Genomic DNA, 23293 nt, shown 5'->3' on the forward strand with positions numbered 1-23293 from the left:
GCTGGCTAAGTGTAAATTTGGTAAGACTGTAATTCACGCCGGCAGTAATGACACCCGGTTACGCCAATCGGAGGTCACTAAAATTAACATTGAATCGGTGTGTAACTTTGCAAAAACAATGTCGGACTCTGTAGTTTTCTCTGGGCCCCTCCCCAATTGGACCGGGAGTGACATGTTTAGCCGCATGTTCTCCCTGAATTGCTGACTGTCTGAGTGGTGTCCAAAAAATGAGGTGGGCTTCAAAGATAATTGGCAAAGCTTCTGGGGAAAACCTGGTCTTGTTAGGAGAGACGGCATCCATCCCACTTTGGATGGAGCAGCTCTCATTTCTAGAAATCTGGCCAATTTTCTTAAATCCTCCAAACCGTGACTATCCAGGGTTGGGACCAGGAAGCAGAGTTGTAATCTTACACACCTCTCTGCAGCTTCTCTCCCCTGCCATCCCCTCATTACCCCTTCGCCGTAGAGACGGTGCCTGCTCCCAGACCACCAATAACCAGCAAAAATCTATTTAAGCATAAAAATTCAAAAAGAAAAAATAATATAGCACCTTCAACTGCACCACAGACTAAAACAGTTAAATGTGGTCTATTAAACATTAGATCTCTCTCTTCTAAGTCCCTGTTAGTAAATGATATAATTGATCAACATATTGATTTATTCTGCCTTACAGAAACCTGGTTACAGCAGGATGACTGTTAGTTTAAATGAGTCAACACCCCCGAGTCACACTAACTGCCAAAAGGCTTGTAGCACGGGCCGAGGCGGAGGATTAGCAGCAATCTTCCACGCCAGCTTATTAATTAATCAAAAACCCAGACAGAGCTTTAATTCATTTGAAAGCTTGACTCTTAGTCTTGTCCATCCAAATTGGAAGTCCCAAAAACCAGTTTTATTTGTTGTTATCTATCGTCCTCCTGGTCGTTACTGTGAGTTTCTCTGTGAATTTTTGTCTGACTTAGTGCTTAGCTCAGATAAGATAATTATAGTGGGCGATTTTAACATCCACACAGATGGTGAGAATGACAGCCTCAACACTGTATTTAATCTATTGTTAGACTCGATTGGCTTTGCTCAAAATGTAAATGAGTCCACCCACCACTTTAATCATACCTTAGATCTTGTTCTGACTTATGGTATGGAAATTGAAGACTTAACAGTATTCCCTGAAAACCCCATTCTGTCTGATCATTTCTTAATAACATTTACATTTACTCTGATGGACTACCAAGCAGTGGGGAATAAGTTTCATTACAGTAGAAGTCTTTCAGAAAGCGCTGTAACTAGGTTTAAGGATATGATTCCTGCTTTATGTTCTCCAATGCCATATACCAAACACAGGGCAGAGTAGCTACCTAAAGTCTGTGAGTGAGAGATTATCTCGTCAATAGTTTTATATCCTCATTGAGGACAACTTTGGATGCTGTAGCTCCTCTGAAAAAGAGAGCCTTAAATCAGAAGTGCCTGACTCCGTGGTATAACTCTCAAACTCGCAGCTTAAAGCAGATAACCCGTAAGTTAGAGAGGAAATGGCGTCTCACTAATTTAGAAGATGTTCACTTAGCCTGGATAAAGAGTCTGTTGCTCTATAAAAAAAAGCCCTCCGTAAAGCTAGGACATCTTAATACTCATCACTAATTGAAGAAAATAAGAACCGCAGGTTTCTTTTCAGCACTGTAGCCAGGCTGACAAAGAGTCAGAGCTCTATTGAGCCGAGTATTCCTTTAACTTTAACTAGTAATGACTTCATGACTTTCTTTGCTAATAAAATTTTAACTATTAGAGAAAAAATTACTCATAACCATCCCAAAGACATATCGTTCTCTTTGGCTGCTTTCAGTGATGCCAGTATTTGGTTAGACTCTTTCTCTCCGATTGTTCTGTCAGTTATTTTCATTAGTTACTTCCTCCAAACCATCAACATGTCTATTAGACCCGATTCCTACCAGGCTGCTCAAGGAAGCCCTACCATTAATTAATGCTTCGATCTTAAATATGATCAATCTACCTTTATTAGTTGGCTATGTACCACAGGCTTTTAAGGTGGCAGTAATTAAACCATTACTTAAAAAGCCATCACTTGACCCAGCTATCTTAGCTAATTATAGGCCAATCTCCAACCTTCCTTTTCTCTCAAAAATTCTTGAAAGGGTAGTTGTAAAACAGCTAACTGATCATCTGCAGAGGAATGGTCTATTTGAAGTGTTTCAGTCAGGGTTTAGAATTCATCATAGTACAGAAACAGCATTAGTGAAGGTTACAAATGATCTTCTTATGGCCTCAGACAGTGGACTCATCTCTGTGCTTGTTCTGTTAGACCTCAGTGCTGCTTTTGATACTGTTGACCATAAAATTTTATTACAGAGATTAGAGTATGCCGTAGGTATTAAAGGCACTGCGCTGCGGTGGTTTGAATCATATTTATCTAATAGATTACAATTTGTTCATGTAAATGGGGAATATTCTTCACAGACTAAGGTTAATTATGGAGTTCCACAAGGTTCTGTGCTAGGACCAATTTATTCACTTTATACATGCTTCACTTAGGCAGTATTATTAGAAAGCATTGCTTAAATTTTCATTGTTACGCAGATGATACCCAGCTTTATCTATCCATGAAGCCAGAGGACACACACCAATTAGCTAAACTGCAGGATTGTCTTACAAAGACATGGATGACCTCTAATTTCCTGCTTTTAAACTCAGATAAAACTGAAGTTATTGTACCTGGCCCCACAAATCTTAGATGACTCTGAACCATCCCTTAGTTATGCTGCTATAGACTGCTGGAGGGTTCCCATGATGCACTGAGTGTTTCTTTTTATTCACCTCTGATCCTCCGCGACGCATCAACAACTAACACTATTTTCCACTCAAATGCACCTAAACTCTTTCTGAGGACCACATGATGTGAAAACACAATAAAACTTTCTTACCTGTAAATCTGGTCACGTTTTCTGCATAAATAAATGTTATCCATTCTTTGTGCTCAAACGCCAAAGTAGGGGCAAACCCAGATGGAATGGGGGCGTGGGGGAGGGATGTGCCCCCCTCACAACACCCCTAGATTAAAGGTCCAGTTTTGAAGCCTTTTTTTACTACAACTACTAATACTACTTAAAATAATATTAATTTCGACAAGTAAAATATTTAGAGAGAATTTAAATGTTAGAAAAATCAATCAATCAATCAATCAACTTTTTTCTTACATAGCGCCAAATCACAACAAACAGTTGCCCCAAGGCGCTCCATATTGTAAGGCAAGGCCATACAATAATTATAAAAAACCCCAACGGTCAAAACGACCCCCTATGAGCAAGCACTTGGCAACAGTGGGAAGGAAAAACTCCCTTTTAACAGGAAGAAACCTCCAGCAGAACCAGGCTCAGGGAGGGGCAGTCTTCTGCTGAGACTGGTTGGGGCTGAGGGAAAAAAACAGGAAAAAGACATGCCGTGAAGGGGGGCAGAGATCGATCACTAATGATTAAATGCAGAGTGATGCATACGGAGCAAAAAGAGAAAGAAACAGTGCATCATGGGAACCCCCCCACAATCTACGTCTAAAGCAGCATAACCAAGGGATGGTCCAGGGTCACCCGATCCAGCCCTAACTATAAGCCTTAGCGAAAAGGAAAGTTTTAAGCCTAATCTTAAAAGTAGAGAGGGTATCTGTCTCCCTGATCTGAATTGGGAGCTGGTTCCACAGGAGAGGAGCCTGAAAGCTGAAGGCTCTGCCTCCCATTCTACTCTTACAAACCCTAGGAACTACAAGTAAGCCCGCAGTCTGAGAGCGAAGCGCTCTAATGGGGTAATATGGTACTATGAGGTCCCTAAGATAAGATGGGACCTGATTATTCAAAACCTTATAAGTAAGAAGAAGAATTTTAAATTCTATTCTAGAATTAACAGGAAGCCAATGAAGAGAGGCCAACACGGGTGAGATATGCTCTCTCCTGCTAGTCCCCGTCAGTACTCTAGCTGCAGCATTCTGAACCAACTGAAGGCTTTTTAGGGAACTTTTAGGACAACCTGATAATAATGAATTATATAGTCCAGCCTAGAGGAAATAAATGCATGAATTAGTTTTTCAGCATCACTCTGAGACAAGACCTTTCTGATTTTAGAGATATTGCGTAAATGCAAAAAGGCAATCCTACATATTTGTTTAATATGCGCTTTGAATGACATATCCTGATCAAAAATAACTCCAAGATTTCTCACAGTATTACTAGAGATCAGGGAAATGCCATCCAGAGTAACGATCTGGTTAGACACCATGCTTCTAAGATTTGTGGGGCCAAGTACAATAACTTCAGTTTTATCTGAGTTTAAAAGCAGGAAATTAGAGGTCATCCATGTCTTTATGTCTGTAAGACAATCCTGCAGTTTAGCTAATTGGTGTGTATCCTCTGGCTTCATGGATAGATAAAGCTGGGTATCATCTGCGTAACAATGAAAATTTAAGCAATACCGTCTAATAATACTGCCCAAGGGAAGCATGTATAAAGTGAATAAAATTGGTCCTAGCACAGAACCTTGTGGAACTCCATAATTAACTTTAGTCTGTGAAGAAGATTCCCCATTTACATGAACAAACTGTAATCTATTAGACAAATATGATTCAAACCACCGCAGCGCAGTGCCTTTAATACCTATGACATGCTCTAATCTCTGTAATAAAATTTTATGGTCAACAGTATCAAAAGCAGCACTGAGGTCCAACAGAACAAGCACAGAGATAAGTCCACTGTCCGAAGCCATAAGATCATTTGTAACCTTCACTAATGCTGTTTCTGTACTATGATGAATTCTAAAACCTGACTGAAACTCTTCAAATAGACCATTCCTCTGCAGGTGATCAGTTAGCTGTTGTACAACTACCCTCTCAAGAATCTTTGAGAGAAAAGGAAGGTTGGAAATTGGCCTATAATTAGCTAAGATAGCTGGGTCAAGTGATGGCTTTTTAAGTAATGGTTTAATTACTGCCACCTTAAAGGCCTGTGGTACATAACCTACTAACAAAGATAGATTGATCATATTTAAGATTGAAGCATTAAATAATGGTAGGACTTCCTTGAGCAGCCTGGCAGGAATGGGGTCCAATAAACATGCCGATGGTTTGGACGAAGCAACCAATGAAAATAACTCAGACAGAACAACCGGAGAGAAAGAGTCTAACCAAATACCGGCATCACTGAAAGCAGCCAAAGATAACGATACATCTTTGGGATGGTTATGAGTAATTTTTTCTCTAAGTCAAAATTTTGTTAGCAAAGAAAGTCATGAAGTCATTACTAGCTAAAGTTAATGGAATACTCAGCTCAATAGAGCTCTCTTTGTCAGCTTAGCTACAGTGCTGAAATAAACCTGAGGTTATTCTTATTTTCTTCAATTAGTGATAAGTAGAAAGATGTCCTAGCTTTACGGAGGGCTTTTTTATAGAGCAACAAACTCTTTTTCCAGGCTAAGTGAAGATCTTCTAAATTAGTGAGACGCCATTTCCTCTCCAACTTACGGGTTATCTGCTTTAAGCTACGAGTTTGTGAATTATACCACGGAGTCAGACACTTCTGATTTAAAGCTCTCTTTTTCAGAGGAGCTACAGCATCCAAAGTTGTCTTCAAAGAGGATGTAAAACTATTGACGAGATACTCTATCTCCCTTACAGAGTTTAGGTAGCTACTCTGCTCTGTGTTGGTATATGACATTAGAGAACATAACGAAGGAATCATATCCTTAAACCTAGTTACAGCGCTTTCTGAAAGACTTCTAGTGTAATGAAACTTATTCCCCACTGCAGGGTAGTCCATCAGGGTAAATGTAAATGTTATTAAAAAATGATCAGACAGAAGGGAGTTTTCAGGGAATACTGTTAAGTCTTCTATTTCCATACCATAAGTCAGAACAAGATCTAAGATATGATTAAAGTGGTGGGTGGACTCATTTACTTTTTGAGCAAAGCCGATAGAGTCTAATAATAGATTAAATGCAGTGTTGAGGCTGTCATTCTCAGCATCTGTGTGTATATTAAAATCGCCCACTATAATTATCTTATCTGAGCTAAGCACTAAGTCAGACAAAAGGTCTGAAAATTCACAGAGAAACTCACAGTAACGACCAGGTGGACGATAGATAATAACAAATAAAACTGGTTTTTGGGACTTCCAATTTGGATGGACAAGACTAAGAGACAAGCTTTCAAATGAATTAAAGCTCTGTCTAGGTTTTTGATTAATTAATAAGCTGGAATGGAAGATTGCTGCTAATCCTCCGCCACGGCCCGTGCTACGAGCATTCTGACAGTTAGTGTGACTCGGGGGTGTTGACTCATTTAAACTAACATATTCATCCTGCTGTAACCAGGTTTCTGTTAGGCAGAATAAATCAATACATTGATCAATTATTATATCATTTACCAACAGGGACTTAGAAGAGAGAGACCTAATGTTTAATAGACCACATTTAACTGTTTTAGTCTGTGGTGCAATTGAAGGTGCTATATTTTTTCTTTTTGAATTTTTATGCTTAAATAGATTTTTGCTGGTTATTGGTAGTCTGGGAGCAGGCACCGTCTCTACGGGGATGGGGCAACGAGGGGATGGCAGGGGGAGAGAAGCTGCAGAGAGGTGTATAAGACCACAGCTCTGCCTCCTGCTAATGCTAGAATGAATTTAATAGTTACATTTATAAACAATGTAGGTTCGAAATTGCAAGTTTTACTGTTACAGTGCTGTCAACAGTTAAATATGAGGTCAAGAAAGAGGTCTTTATTTTACTTTTTATAAAACAAGTATTTATTTTCATTGAAGTCAAGAAAGGGTGACTATAAAGTAAGTTTTGGCAAAACAGGTATCATTGTCATGTTGAGGTGGCAAAGGGTTGTTGTCGGCAGCTGGGAGAAGTAACTAAAAAGTAACTAGTAATCTAACTTAGTTACTTTTACAATTGAGTAATCAGTAAAGTAACTAAGTTACTTTTTCAAGGAGTAATCAGTAATTGGATTACTTTTTCAAAGTAACTGTGGCAACACTGGTTGCTCTATAAAAATGCCCTACGTAAAGCTAGGACATCTTACTATTCATCTCTAATTGAAGAAAATAAGAACAACCCCAGGTTTCTTTTCAGCACTGTAGCCAGGCTGACAGAGTCAGAGCTCTATTGAGCCGAGTATTCCTTTAACTTTAACTAGTAATGACTTCATGACTTTCTTTGCAAATAAAATTTTAACTATTAGAGAAAAAATTATTTATAACCATCCCAAAGACATATCTTTATGTTCGGCTGCTTTCAGTAATGCTGGTATTTGGTTAAACTCTTTCTCTCCGATTGTTCGGACAGTTATTTTCATTAGTCACTTCCTCCAATCAACACATCTATTAGACCCCATTCCTACCAGGCTGCTCAAGGAAGCCCTACCATTAATTAATGCTTCGATCTTAAATATGATCAATCTATCTTTATTAGCTGGCTATGTACCACAGGCTTTTAAGGTGGCAGTAATTAAACCATTACTTAAAAAGCCATCACTTGACCCAACCTTCCTTTTCTCTCAAAAATTCTTGAAAGCGTAGTTGTAAAACAGCTAACTGATCATCTGCAGAGGAATTGTCTATTTGAAGAGTTTCATTCAGGTTTCAGAATTCATCATAGTACAGAAACAGCATTAGGGAAGGTTACAAATAATCTTCTTATGGCCTCAGACAGTGGACTCGTCTCTGTGCTCATCCTGTTAGACCTCAGTGCAGCTTTTGATACTGTTGACCATAAAATTTTATTACAGAGATTAGAGCATGCCATAGGTATTAAAGGCACTGCGCTGCAGTGGTTTGAATCATATTTATCTAATAGATTACAATTTGTTCATGTAAATGGGGAGTCTTCTTCACGGACTGAGGTTAATTATGGAGTTCTACAAGGTTCTGTGCTAGGACCAATTTTATTCACTTTATACATGCTTCCCTTAGGCAATATTATTAGAACGCATTGCTTAAATTTTCATTGTTACGCAGATGATACCCAGCTTTATCTATCCATGAAGCCAGAGGACACACACCAATTAGTTAAACTGCAGGAATGTCTTTCAGACAAAGTCATGGATGACCTCTAATTTCCCGCTTTTAAATTCAGATAAAACTGAAGCTATTGTACTTGGCCCCTCACAAATCTTAGAAACATGGTGTCTAACCAGATCCTTACTCTGGATGGCATTACCCTGACCTCTAGTAATACTGTGAGAAATCTTGGAGTCATTTTTGATCAGGATATGTCCTTCAATACGCATATTAAGCAAATATGCAGGACTGCTTTTTTGCATTTGCGCAATATCTCTAAAATTAGAAAGGTCTTGTCTTAGAGTGATGCTGAAAAGCTAATTCATGCATTCATTTCTTCGAGGCTGGACTATTGCAATTCATTATTATCAGGTTGTCCTAAAAGTTCCCTGAAAAGCCTTCAGTTAATTCAAAATGCTGCAGCTAGAGTACTAATGGGGACTAGAAGGAGAGAGCATATCTCACCCATATTGGCCTCTCTTCATTGGCTTCGTGTTAATTCTAGAATTTAAAATTCTTCTTCTTACTTATAAGGTTTTGAATAACCAGGTCTCATCTTAGGGACCTCATAGTACCATATCGCCCCAATAGAGTGCTTCGCTCTCAGACTGCAGGCTTACTTGTAGTTCCTAGGGTTTGTAAGAGTAGAATGGGAGGCAGAGCCTTCAGCTTTCAGGCGCCTCTCCTGTGGAACCAGCTCCCAATTCGGATCAGGGAGACAGACACCCTCTCTACTTTTAAGATTAAGCTTAAAACTTTCCTTTTTGCTAAAGCTTATAATTAGGGCTGGATCAGGTGACCCTGAACCATCCCTTAGTTATGCTGCTATAGACTTAGACTGCTGGGGGGTTCCCATGATGCACTGAGTGTTTCTTTTTATTCACCTCTTTTTGCTCTGTATGCACCACTCTGCATTTAATCATTAGGATTGATTTCTGCTCTCTTCCACAGCATGTCTTTTTCCTGATTCTCTCCCCTCTGCCCCAACCAGTCCCAGCAGAAGACTGCCCCTCCCTGAGCCTGGTTCTGCTGGAGGTTTCTTCCTGTTAAAAATGAGTTTTTCCCCTTCCCACTGTCGCCAAGTGCTTGCTCATAGGGGGTCGTTTTGACCGTTGGGGTTTTTCTGTAATTATTGTATGGCTTTTGCCTTACAATATAAAGCGCCTTGGGGCAACTGTTTGTTGTGATTTGGCGCTATATAAATAAATCTGATTTGATTTGATTGAATAAGATTACGAGAAACTAATGAGCACAAACCTGAGCCAGGGGTGTAAGTAAAAGGCTGAACATCATGAGATCTTCCAGCATTCGTCACCACATAAATCCACACGTACACTGCACTGGTGATGGACTGGTTCTGGTATGGAGGAACTTTTACTATCAAGTGATTCTTGGGAGAGACAAAAAATTGACAACCGGTCAGTTTGCAGGTACGTAACCTCTGGTAAGTCAAGAAGACAGCAAACAAAATAAAATATTCAGACAGATGTTAAATCTTCCACCTACAACTTAGATTGGTCCAAAGGAGTTACACAAAGCCAGTATGCTCCCAGCTGAATACAGGGTGAACCAGAATAACCTCAATACAATATTCATAATACTTCAGAATCAAGCTCCCATTTACCGTACATTAATATTTTGTTTGTAGGAAACTGTTGGAAAATACTGGTATTGGAATTATTTGATCAGTTAACTAGAATATATAAATAATAAGTGATTATTTGGGTGCTAGCTAGTAAACGTTGATTACTACAAGCTAACCTAACCCTACAGATGAGTAACTTGCTTGGGACATTTTAAGGAAAATAAAAATAAGACTGTCTGACATAAACACTAGAGGACACCAATTTTCTGTTACACTGCTACAGATTAAACATGCAGGTTCAAGTTCTTTTTTATAAAGTGCTTCAAACCTGTGGAGGAACTTGGAACTACCAGTGTTTAAGGTCTTAAGACCAAGTTTGAATATTAAAAGGGAGTTAAAAAATTGCTAGTCAACAAAAATGAAAATGCTAATATCTTTATGAATTTTAAAGTTTTAGTCTATACATTCTCCTTTTACAGATTTTATTCATATTTTTATTGTTGTTTTATTCTTGTCCATGTTTTTATGTTTGTTTTTTGTGCTATCCTTGGTGATATTTACATGTGGAATGGGCATTACGTACGCAACTGGAAATGTACTAACATTTTGAAATAAACTCAATCAAATAACTGATTGTGAGTGACACTTGTGAAAATGCATATTTCTGTGTACCAACTCCACATGAATAGGTTTAGGATGACTTGTGAAAATCACTAGTTAACTAGTTTGGTACCATTAGCCACAGACTAGTCACCAAGTCACAGACTTCATTCATCAATGCATGCTCAAATCTAACCAGTAAAATGGCAAACTGACTTAATTTAACTAACACATGAAAACAATGTTTCCGGAACTACGACACAACATGCAAGGTATTTATTCAAAGCCCTAATGTGAATGGAGTGCTGGCTGCTAGAGGGTGTTGGACTGTGTTGGTTCCTTCCTGAATCTCTGTCCTGAGTGATCTGTCTGTGTTTTTGGTCACTGTGGATAAACAGAATATGAACCTCTTTCCTGAAACTAAAATTTTATTTTATTAACTTTTATTTTCTACTTTAGATTCTTTGCTGTAAACAGAAACTAAAAGCATCTTGCAGAGTTCCTGATTCTTGTTCAAGTCAGGGGCGTTGTAAATCACCCGCAGTGAAATTGTATACATTAAACTGGTATGTAAAATGAACACTGAAGTCATAAAAACACATACTGAAACAGTTGTTTGAGGAAACGTAAGGTCATGCTTTTAGACCATGGCAAACACCACTCAAATTCAGCATATGTCTATAAACTGTGAAAATCCTTCTGCAAAGTGTAGATCTCTGTGGAAATGTGCCAACATGCTTGCTCTGGGTAGTGAAAGAAGTCAGACCTTATGTTGTGATTTGGCATGATACAAATCAAATTATTATCAACAGATTATTTTTGTTAATTATTTACCATTAAACTGGAGGAAAATATTGACATCTGAATTATTTGATCAGTCAGCTAGAAAAATAATAGTTGACTATTGAGATATGAGTTAGTCTTAGTCAAATATTACTACAAGCCATCCCAACCCTATAGATGATACTTTTGTTGAAAATAAAAAGTGTCCCGACATAATGCCCGGGGCAGGACAACATACTGGCTAACACATAACATTTTGGTAATGTTATATATTGGTTATGGTTATCAGAAACATTTTTAGAACGTTTTCTTAACATTGTTGCTTCCTTTTATATATTGACAACTTGTATATTAGGGCTGTTCATGTTATATAGTGAAAAAATAAAAAAAAGTTGTGAGAGACTTCAGGCCACATGTTTTTGTTCCACTTGGGGTTTTATAGGTGCAGACCAAATTTTAACTCAATCACAAGATTTTGGAGGTCCCCCAGAGTGACACATTTTCCTCTCCCCTCCACTGGCAAGGCAACGCCACCCTAACGGGAGAAGACTCTGATCCCACTATTTTTCTTTTACAGGTACATGTGATGGCTTCTAATCGCAAAAAGTGGTGGTTGATTGGTCACCCAGAGGAGAAAATTACTGGAATTACTGGATTACTACATTGCTTGTTTGGGGAAAATTGTTGCTTTGTGGGGAACCCCTAAACAATGTCCGATTACAATAAAATTTGGCACAGATTTTTTTAGTGGAACAAGAACATGTGGCCGAAAAGATTTTGTAACATTTGACAATTTGAAGAGGTCTAATGGGCCACATGTTTTATATATATATATATGAAATAAAAGGATAACATTTTGTATTGACTTGTCAAAATAATCAGCAGATGAACTGATAATAAACATAACTGCTAGGTGCAGCCTTGGTTCAGTTTCTCATTCCAAAATTATATAAATACACTGACTGCCCTTAGTGCCCTACTACTACAGCAACTGTACTCTGCACTTTTGGTGATTTTTGGCAAACCGATCAACAAATGAGTCAAGACTCAGTACCTTTGCCCTCCTAGAGTCAAAGCTCAGTACACCCAGACTGCTTAATCTCTTGTCGTTCGTGGTGGATCCGAGGCATGTTTTCACAAGTAACTTAAGCTGGGCAGACACTGTACGATATTTTCAATCGTGCTTGGCTCCAGCTCAAACTGTGCGACAAAACTGCAGGATGTAAAAGTTCAGAGCGCACGATTAATGTTCTCACACTATACAGCCCGATGCTCTGGTGTGATCTGACTGCTCACATTGTACGTTCAAAAACCACACGTCAGACTTGAGTTTCCAGAAGCAAAACATAAACAGAAGTTTTTTTTCTTTTTCGTTATTTACATTTCTTATTTTTCAAAAACTCTCGATGGGAGACAAAGTTTTAACAACAACAACAAAAAAAAAAATACAAGACTTTAAATAAGTTGAAGAATAATGGTGAAAAAAAGAAACAGAAGCTGCTCTCCCAAAGAGATGATCACTGTTTATGCTCTCTCCGGTGTTTGCACATGCACAGTGCGACAGACGCTTGTAGGCTTGAATCCTCACAACGGCCGACCAGAATATCAAACAGGTTTGATTTTCATCCGACCATACGATTCCCGATCGGGAGGTGGTCATTAGCGGTTAAACGCAGCTCGTTACTCCTTGTATACTACACGGTGAAGGACATGCAATTAAGCTGAAACTCGGCGCGATCCAAAAAATTCTTGCACGAGTGAAAAATCGGCTGAAAAAGGGCCAAAACTCGTACAGTAAGCCCAGCTTTAGAGAAACTCTGTTCACAAGAAGCAGTACTCACTGGGATAACAACTGCTATTTTACAGAGTCTGTAGGGCTCAAAAACACTTCTTTATATAGCTCAATGAAATGTTCTAGCGTTACTGTACTGCAGGGTCTCTGCATCCCAATCTGTATTTTCTTGTCTTTAATTCAGATAAATTTTCTCCAAAATAAATGTAAACTTGATGAATACATGAATACATGAACATAATCAACAGAATGTGCTGCCCATGATGTGCTGAAGTACATTTTAGTGTGCTGGACAAACATTATCATTTGTGAGCAGCCTACTATGTCCTTAATATCTTTAATATGATGCAAGCATGAGCACAAATTTTTTTGTTTAAGGCACAGTTCCTGCAAGAATCTAATCTTACTTTCACCCCTGGTCAGAATGCCTTAGATTATCTAAAAATCTTTGAGCTTGCAGTCCTTAAATTACATCTAAACCTTCAGACAACCAGCTGTAGGCCATTACTTGTCAGCCCAATTCCCTTCTTACACAAACAAGGAAAGAACAGTAAAATTTTACCTGGTGAAAGAGTTCCATGTCAATTTCAGCCTCTGCTTTCCATGAGTTCTCATCTGGAACACAGAGTAAGACATACCAATTTGAGCAGGGAAAACACCAAAAACTTGAAAATGCAAACCTAAAACTATTTTTTTTTTTTTTTACCAGATACATTCTCTTGAAATATGACTTTGGTGTCTTTAAGAAAGTTCTTTCCAATGATGAACAGTTCTTCTCCACCCCTTACTGAGCAAGTATGTAGCGACTTCTTCAGGATTTCAGGTAATCCTGCAGGCTGGGCTGGAAGGACAAGAAGAGAATTGGATACGAGTCATTTTTTTACATTTACAGATTTTCACCGAAAACAACCCTGTTTGATTTAAATAGGTTGTCACTCCAGTTTCATACAAGTACACCTATGGCTCCTCCTGCAAAAGACATCAGTGACTGTCAACACTGGAAGAGCCGCTCATGAGTGATCACTAGCTCCGCACTGTACTGTATTGTTAATCCAATGAATTTCTTTTGTGTTAACAATCAACATGACCTATTTGTACAGGCTTGCTTTTAACTAGTTTTATGTTATTGCTGCTTTTAGTTTCTGCATTTTTATATCTGTGTTCTTAAATTCTTGTAAAACACTTTGTGATTTTATCTTGAAAGATGCTATACAAATAAACTTACTACTACTACTACTACATGCCAAAACGGAATGGTCAGCTTGTGTAATCATGAGAAAAAAAAGCCATAAAAACTTTCTTTATGACATGAGGGAACTAGTCAAAGTAATGCCTTGACAATCTTGTAACATGACAGGCAAAGATTCTCAGGAACCTGGCATCATCTCTTTTGGCATGATGTTGAAAATTACACATTTCATTGACCACAAAACAAATAACTACAAGCCAGCTGAAGACTTTTAAGTGATCTTATAGTTCCACAATGGGAGTTGCTTTTCATCGACGACAAATACAGAAGCTAAGAATAAATGTCCTACAACTACTTTTCACAAGATCTTTCCTAACACGCATGCACGCACACGCCACACGCAAACACATACACGGGAATTATGTTTCTGTCTTGTGGAAAGATATGAAGTTTAGGGGAGGTGATGGTCTAGTGATTAAGGTGTTGGGCTTGAGTCCAGAAGATCATGGGTTCAAATCCCTGCCTGACTGGAAAAATCACTAAGGGCTCTTGGGCAAGGCCTTTAATCCCCTATTGCTCCCGGTGTGTAGTGAGTGCCTTGTATGGCAGCACCCTGACATCAGTGTGAGTGTGAGGCATAATTGTAAAGCGCTTTGAGCGTCTGATGCAGATGGAAAAGTGCTATATAAATGCAATCCACCCAGACTAACGAGCAGATCTGATTTGATGCAGGTGTTAGTTTTGGGGATGAAAATTTACAGGGTGATTCCATAATTTATTCCTCAGAATTGAGTGAGTCCATATTTTTTCCCCTCTGCTTGGTCTAAAAAAGTAACCGTTACTGACTGCCACAATTTTTTTTCTTGATTTCTTATAGTGTTTCTTAAAGCCAGAAAGTTGCCATTTATACTCAACAAAAATATAAATGCAACACTTTTGGTTTTGCTCCCATTTTGTATGAGATGAACTCAAAGATCTAAAACTTTTTCCACATACACAATATCACCATTTCCCTCAAATATTATTCACAAACCAGTCGAAATCTGTTATAGTGAGCACTTCTCCTTTGCTGAGATAATCCATCCCACCTCACAGGTGTGCCATATCAAGATGCTGATTAGACACCATGATTAGTGCACAGGTGTGCCTTAGACTGCCCACAATAAAAGGCCACTCTGAAAGGTGCAGTTTTATCACACAGCACAATGCCACAGATGTCGCAAGATTTGAGGGAGCGTGCAATTGGCATGCTGACAGCAGGAATGTCAACCAGAGCTGTTGCTCGTGTATTGAATGTTCATTTCTCTACCGTAAGCCGTCTCCAAAGGCGTTTCAGAGAATTTGGCAGTACATCCAACCAGCCTCACAACCGCAGACCACGTGTAACCACACCAGCCCAGGACCTCCACATCCAGCATGTTCACCTCCAAGATCGTCTGAGACCAGCCACTCGGACAGCTGCTGAAACAATCGGTTTGCATAACCAAAGAATGTCTGCACAAACTGTCAGAAACCGTCTCAGGGAAGCTCATCTGCATGCTCGTCATCCTCATTGGGGTCTCGACCTGACTCCAGTTCATCGTCGTAACCGACTTGAGTGGGCAAATGCTCACATTCGCTGGCGTTTGGCACGTTGGAGAGGTGTTCTCTTCACAGATGAATCCCGGTTCACACTATTCAGGGCAGATGGCAGACAGCGTGTGTGGCGTCGTGTGGGTGAGTGGTTTTCTGATGTCAATGTTGTGGATTGAGTGGCCCATGGTGGCGGTGGGGTTATGGTATGGGCAGGCGTCTGTTATGGACAAAGAACACAGGTGCATTTTATTGATGGCATTTTGAATGCACAGAGATACCGTGACGAGATCCTGAGGCCCATTGTTGTGCCATACATCCAAGAACATCACCTCATGTTGCAGCAGGATGATGCACGGCCCCATGTTGCAAGGATCTGTACACAATTCTTGGAAGCTGAAAATGTCCCAGTTCTTGCATGGCCGGCATACTCACCGGACATGTCACCCATTGAGCATGTTTGGGATGCTCTGGACCGGCATATACGACAGCGTGTACCAGTTCCTGCCAATATCCAGCAACTTCGCACAGCCATTGAAGAGGAGTGGACCAACATTCCACAGGCCACAATTGACAACCTGATCAACTCTATGCGAAGGAGATGTGTTGCACTGCATGAGGCAAATGGTGGTCACACCAGATACTGACTGGTATTCCCCCCAATAAAACAAAACTGCAACTTTCGGAGTGGCCTTTTATTGTGGACAGTCTAAGGCACACCTGTGCACTAATCATGGTGTCTAATCAGCATCTTGGTATGGCACACCTGTGAGGGGGGATGGATTATCTCAGTAAAGGAGAAGTGCTCACTATCACAGATTTAGACTGGTTTGTGAACAATATTTGAGGGAAATGGTGATATTGTGTATGTGGAAAAAGTTTTAGATCTTTGAGTTCATCTCATACAAAATGGGAGCAAAACCAAAAGTGTTGCGTTTATATTTTTGTTGAGTATACACACACACACACACACACACACACACACACACACACACACACACACACACACACACACACACACACACACTGCGCTGCGGTGGTTTGAATCATATTTATCTAATAGATTACAATTTGTTCATGTAAATGGGGAATCTTCTTCACAGACTAAGGTTAATTATGGAGTTCCACAAGGTTCTGTGCTAGGACCAATTTTATTCACTTTATACATGCTTCCCTTAGGCAGTATTATTAGACGGCATTGCTTAAATTTTCATTGTTACGCAGATGATACCCAGCTTTATCTATCCATGAAGCCAGAGGACACACACCAATTAGCTAAACTGCAGGATTGTCTTACAGACAAAGACATGGGTGACCTCTAATTTCTTGCTTTTAAACTCAGATAAAACTGAAGTTATTGTACCTGGCCCCACAAATCTTAAACATGGTGTCTAACCAGATCCTTACTCTGGATGGCATTACCCTGACCTCTAGTAATACTGTGAGAAATCTTGGAGTCATTTTTGATCAGGATATGTCATTCAAAGCGCATATTAAACAAATATGTAGGACTGCTTTTTTGCATTTACGCAATATCTTTAAAATTAGAAAGGTCTTGTCTCAGAGTGATGCTGAAAAACTAATTCATGCATTTATTTCCTCTAGGCTGGACTATTGTAATTCATTATTATCAGGTTGTCCTAAAAGTTCCCTGAAAAGCTTTCAGTTAATTCAAAATGCTGCAGCTAGAGTACTAACGGGGACTAGAAGGAGAGAGCATATCTCCCCCATATTGGCCTCTCTTCATTGGCTTCCTGTTAATTCTAGAATAGAATTTAAAATTATTCTTCTTACTTATAAGGTTTTGAATAATCAGGTCCCATCTTATCTTAGGGACCTCATAGTACCATATCACCCCAATAGAGCGCTTCGCTCTCAGACTGCAGGCTTACTTGTAGTTCCTAGGGTTTGTAAGACTAGAATGGGAGGCAGAGCCTTCAGCTTTCAGGCTCCTCTCCTGTGGAACCAGCTCCCAATTCAGATCAAGGAGACAGACACCCTCTCTACTTTTAAGATTAGGCTTAAAACTTTCCTTTTTGCTAAAGCTTATAGTTAGGGCTGGATCAGGTGACCCTGATATATATATATATATACATATATATATACACACACACACACACACATATATAAACTAAACAAAAATATAAACGCAACACTTATGGTTTTGCTCCCATTTTGTATGAGATGAACTCAAAGATCTAAAACTTTTTCCACATACACAGTATCACCATTTCCCTCAAATGTTGTTCACAAACCAGTCTAAATCTGTGATAGTGAGCACTTCTCCTTTGCTGAGATAATCCATCCCACCTCACAGGTGTGCCATATCAAGATGCTGATTAGACACCATGATTAGTGCACAGGTGTGCCTTAGACTGCCCACAATAAAAGGCCACTCTGAAAGGTGCAGTTTTGTTTTATTGGGGGGGAGAATACCAGTCAGTATCTGGTGTGACCACCATTTGCCTCATGCAGTGCAACACGTCTCATTCGCATAGAGTTGATCAGGTTGTCAATTGTGGCCTGTGGAATGTTGGTCCACTCCTCTTCAATGGCTGTGCGAAGTTGCTGGATATTGGCAGGAACTGGTACACGCTGTCGTATACGCCGGTCCAGAGCATCCCAAACATGCTCAATGGGTGACATGTCCGGTGAGTATGCCGGCCATGCAAGAACTGGGACATTTTCAGCTTCCAAGAATTGTGTACAGATCCTTGCAACATGGGGCCGTGCATTATCCTGCTGCAACATGAGGTGATGTTCTTGGATGTTGGCACAACAATGGGCCTCAGGATCTCGTCACGGTATCTCTGTGCATTCAAAATGCCATCAATAAAATGCACCTGTGTTCTTCGTCCATAACAGACGCCTGCCCATACCATAACCCCACTGCCACCATGGGCCACTCGATCCACAACACTGACATCAGACAACCGCTCATCCACATGATGCCACACACGCTGTCTGCCATCTGCCCTGAACAGTGTGAACCGGGCTTCATCCATGAAGAGAACACCTCTCCAACGTGCCAAATGCCAGCGAATGTGAGCATTTGCCCACTCAAGTCGGTTACGACGACGAAATGGAGTCAGGTCGAGACCCCGATGAGGACGACGAGCATGCAGATGAGCTTCCCTGAGACGATTTCTGACAGTTTGTGCAGAAGTTCTTTGGTTATGCAAACCGATTGTTTCAGCAGCTGTCTGAGTGGCTGGTCTCAGACGATCTTGGAGGTGAACATGCTGGATGTGGAGGTCCTGGGCTGGTGTGGTTACAAGTGGTCTGCGGTTGTGAGGCTGGTTGGATGTACTGCCAAATTCTCTGAAACGCCTTTGGAGACGGCTTATAGTAGAGAAATTAACATTCAATACACGAGCAACAGCTCTGGTTGACATTCCTGCTGTCAGCATGCCAATTGCACACTCCCTCAAATCTTACATCTGTGGCATTGTGCTGTGTGATAAAACTGCACCTTTCAGAGTGGAGAAGTGCTCACTATCACAGATTTAGACTGGTTTGTGAACAATATTTGAGGGAAATGGTGATATTGTGTATGTGGAAAAAGTTTTAGATCTTTGAGTTCATCTCATACAAAATGGGAGCAAAACCAAAAGTGTTGCGTTTATATTTTTGTTGAGTGTATATATATATATATATATATATATATATTAGGGCTGGGCAACGTTAATGCGCTAACGTTGCGTTAATTATTGAGGTCATTATCGCCGACAATTTTGTTCCTCCCCTTAACGCTGCGGTTTTGTTTTTTTTTTAGCCTTTTATGACTGTTGCTTGTTGCCTTTTATTTTGAAAGCGTCAGTCGGGGGCGAGCTTATGCTGCTGCTTCCTGCTGATAGCTGAGTTCACACGGAAAACGACACGAGGATCGAGAAAAGTACAGGCTATGCAATGCACAACAAAACAGAATGCAGAAAGACGCCGAACTTTTGAATGGACGTTTTCGGTACAAAGTTCTTCTTGAATAATCTCGAATAGCCGAACGTGTCCCCGCGGTGAACACAGCTTTTCGGTGGTTTTCATGTCAACCTATAGTCCGTAAATTATACGGATTTTTCCGAGTTTCACAGTCATACGGACGTAGAAGTAAAGTCGGATATTCAGGGTTTGGTCTGTAATAAACTATTTCTGCAGCGCGGCTCCACTTTGAAACCATGAACCATTGAAGCAATGCTTCGATCCAGTAGCTCGTTGGTTCTTTGATTCACTGCTCTTCAGAAATGGCAAGCCGCTTCTTAACCCCTCTCAAAGCCATTAAAATATCGTCAGTCACTTTTGTGTGGATTAAAGTCACTAACTGGGACTCTTGTCTTGTTGCTGTCAAGAAACGAGAATCATCCTCCGTTCTGTTCACACAGCTCGAAACGCTGCGCGGCTGAGACAGAGTCCGGTCGGAATTAATAACTTCAAAATGAATCGCTGCTTTAAATAAAATGACACCTCTATCCAAATGTAATACAGACAAGAAACTACAATCGACTAAAATGTTTTTTTTCTCCCAAAATGAAACGTGCTGTATTTTCTTTTCAAATTAATATATATATATATATATATATATATATATATATATATATATATACACACATGCCTATCTCGGCTTTCAATGCTTACCAGCCCAGTGAGTATAAGAAATTGTGGAGAGCTGGGCATGTCCCAACTTGTCCTTTAACACTCCAAAACGGAGGTGTTCCTTTGTCTCGCTCGATCAGCGAATCGATCCTGACGCGCGAAACCTCCGCGCGGCTTTCCGTGACAAAATCTCTTGTTAAAAGTGAAATCTGCCGGAAAATGGCTGATGTCCAGCTCTTGTGATAACCAGAGAAATTGTTCACGACGGTCCAAGCTCCACACAGCCATCCGTTTCGAAATGATGTGGTGTTTTCTGCCTCTCGATGGTGGCTCGGAGCGCAGCGCACCGTGCGCCATTGTGGGGCATCCTTAAAGCTGTAGTAACAGTCCTTATTCTCTGTGAAGCCCGTAAAATTTTCACCGAAAGCCAGATAAATTTTTCGAATGGTTTCCAGCTGCTTGTCTCTAACAGTTTCTGAAAAAATTCTGATGGAAAAAAAGCCCAAATCATTCCGCCATTTCCTGACAATGAAAATCCGACGAGGGGGCTGGACCACTCCTCCCACAAGGCGTGCTCACAGGCGAATGACGCAACCGACAGGCGTGGAAAAACTCACGCATGCGCACAAAGGTTCAAGCTTGGCCTACGTAAAACCATATGAATCAAATCCATATGGTTTTGAAAAAAATAATAAGGTCGGATACTTTTCTAATAGACCCCGTACTAGATTAGGGATTCACAGGATTGCTAAAAAAGCAGTTTGAACATAATAGTTTTGAGTTTGTAGCGTCAACAGCAGATGCTACTATTATTGTGAACACCCCCTTTTCTGTTTTTTTTTTTTTACTAATAGCCCAATTTCATAGCCTTAAGAGTGTGCATATCATGAATGCTTGGTCTTGTTTGATTTGTGAGATCTACTGAATCTACTGGTACCTTGTTTCCCATGTAACAATAGGAAATATACTCAAAACCTGGATTAATCTTTTTAGTCACATAGCACTACTATTATTCTGAACACTACTGTGTATATATATATATATATATATATATATATATATATATACACACACACAAAAAAAAACAGTAAATATATTTCTAAAGGTGTTATTGACATGAAATTTTCAACAGATGTCAGTAACAACCATTTTCCTTGGGGGAAAAAAAAAAAATTCTACTTTTTCACCGTTCACTCAGTGTTAACCAACATTCAGTTCAAACAAGATGCCTCACTTACTACACAGGATTGAAGATGATGAAGTCTGCAGTGTGAGCACTGAACCATCTGGACGGTGGATTCTGACCCGAAACACAAGTCGAGCCCGTGTACTCTTCTTTTTTGATCCAGCCACACCAATACGAGCCTCAACATCAGCATTACGGAGCTTCAAGATTCCAACGCAGTCCACCCTGCACAGAAAAATAACAGCTGAGGAAACACGGCTGGCTTTTATTTATTAACGCTTTAATGAGCAAGCAAGTTGGCCTAGCAGACACAGACCTTCTCTTGTCAGGGTTTATTTGTGCAATCACACTCATCATTCTCAAAGGTTTTCGCCAACTGTGTTTGACTACTAAAGCAATAGTTTCAACCAGTGACACCAGATGAGAGGAAGGTATCACATGTGCTTCTTTGATTAAAAAAACAAAAACAAAAATGACAAGTTTCAAGTAACTGATATTTGTCTTTCTCCTGAATTACTGACAACAAAAGATTCTTGACTCACTGACTGACTCACATTTTGGTCATACACACCTTGCTAAGTGTCCTGTCACACCTTGATTTCATCAGCATATGCAGACATATACGCTCGATACGTCAAATACATTATGCAGCTGTCACACCTTGATGATTTAGTCAGCGTATGCTGACAGCCTCGTTTCCACCGAGCGTTCTGGGTCGGTACTGCACGGTATGGTGTGGTACGGGTTGGAACAGTGAAGTTTGGCTTGGTATCCATTGCTGACACAACCCTTTTGTTTGGTAGACATAGCACGTCATCGAGCATGCGTATGCTGTCGCCTGGCCTCTCCGCTCCACACGGAGACCAGAGTAATTTAACTTTTTTCTTTGTCTTGGTGGATCATGGGATTTATTCTCATTGTGTGCAGAATGCTTAAGAATCAACTGATGTCTGTGAGAAACGCTAATGTGAATGAATGAGGTGCTGTGACTTTACGCCGGATGCACAACTTTTAAAATAGGTTAATCTTCTTGTTGTGGGACAAAGCACCGGTGTTCTCTGGTTCAGGTTGAGAAAAACACAAAACACAGAGGGACTTCTTTAAAAACAACACGTTTCAGCCACGACAAGGAACTAAAGTATTTTCAGATGTCATTTTCCAAAATCAGGACGCTTTATGTGGATATGTTTTGTTTTGTTTTTTTTAATCAGGCTGTAATGATGAACCCGACTGAAATGTACAGGTAAGATTAAGACTTTATATTTACTCTGTGTGTGAATGGTTTTAATATTTGAAAAAGTCTGAAATGTTCGCAAGAGAACTGCAGTTTTCAGTTGTTAAGCCAATCAATGGGCAGCATCAATGGACGCATTTCAACTTATGAGTAACTTACAAGAAACGTGTCAACAATGGTATAATTTACCTACAACGTATGACCTGCGTATGCACCTGGTGGAACCACACATAAGGGGGGCAATGTGCGGCATACACACGGACTGATCAATTTACTGCTCTGATTATAAATTCAATTATATTAGCGTGTGTGGTTAGTTTGGTGGTGTTTTTTCTTTGTTTTTGTTTTGTAAAAATGAGGCATATTATCAGTGTTGAGCAAGCACTTCAGCTTTTTTTTTTTTAGTTGGAGCAAGACGGAGCGCGCAGTGCGTCGTCAGTCTGAACCAGACAATGAAGATTCTGATGATGAAGGAGATAACTCTTTTGTTCTGAACGAGCAACCAGAGCAGGTGGATCCACGACGTGCGCACAGATCTACAGTGGGTCGGATCACGCACTTCTGTTTGCAGCTTCTCCAGAACTCAAGCGCTACAGAGCTCCAACCCAGCGCCGAGTCATGGAAAGCAGAGCAGGAAGCAGACACACACTGCTCCAGCAGTGGCTCCAGGCACGTTTCGTTTAAAGCGTCGAGATCAACATTAGCTTCGGTTTC

The 23293-nt window shown here is 40.1% G+C and overlaps 1 protein-coding gene across 4 annotated transcripts in view; it reads right to left on the minus strand.

Annotated features, from left to right (window-relative positions):
• nfat5b (nuclear factor of activated T cells 5b) overlaps positions 1–23293 on the minus strand; it is a 130498-nt gene that overhangs the window by 13178 nt on the left and 94027 nt on the right. For all 4 annotated transcript variants that reach the window (XM_034190522.1, XM_034190514.1, XM_034190529.1 and 1 more), the window contains exons 6-9: positions 21398–21570; positions 13518–13652; positions 13374–13426; positions 9309–9441 (exon numbers count right to left, since the gene is read on the minus strand). In XM_034190522.1, the coding sequence (XP_034046413.1) occupies positions 9309–9441; positions 13374–13426; positions 13518–13652; positions 21398–21570 (494 nt within the window). The remainder of the gene's footprint in view (positions 1–9308; positions 9442–13373; positions 13427–13517; positions 13653–21397; positions 21571–23293) is intronic.

Source organism: Thalassophryne amazonica, chromosome 2 (assembly GCF_902500255.1).
Source record: "Thalassophryne amazonica chromosome 2, fThaAma1.1, whole genome shotgun sequence".
NCBI lineage: Eukaryota > Metazoa > Chordata > Actinopteri > Batrachoidiformes > Batrachoididae > Thalassophryne > Thalassophryne amazonica.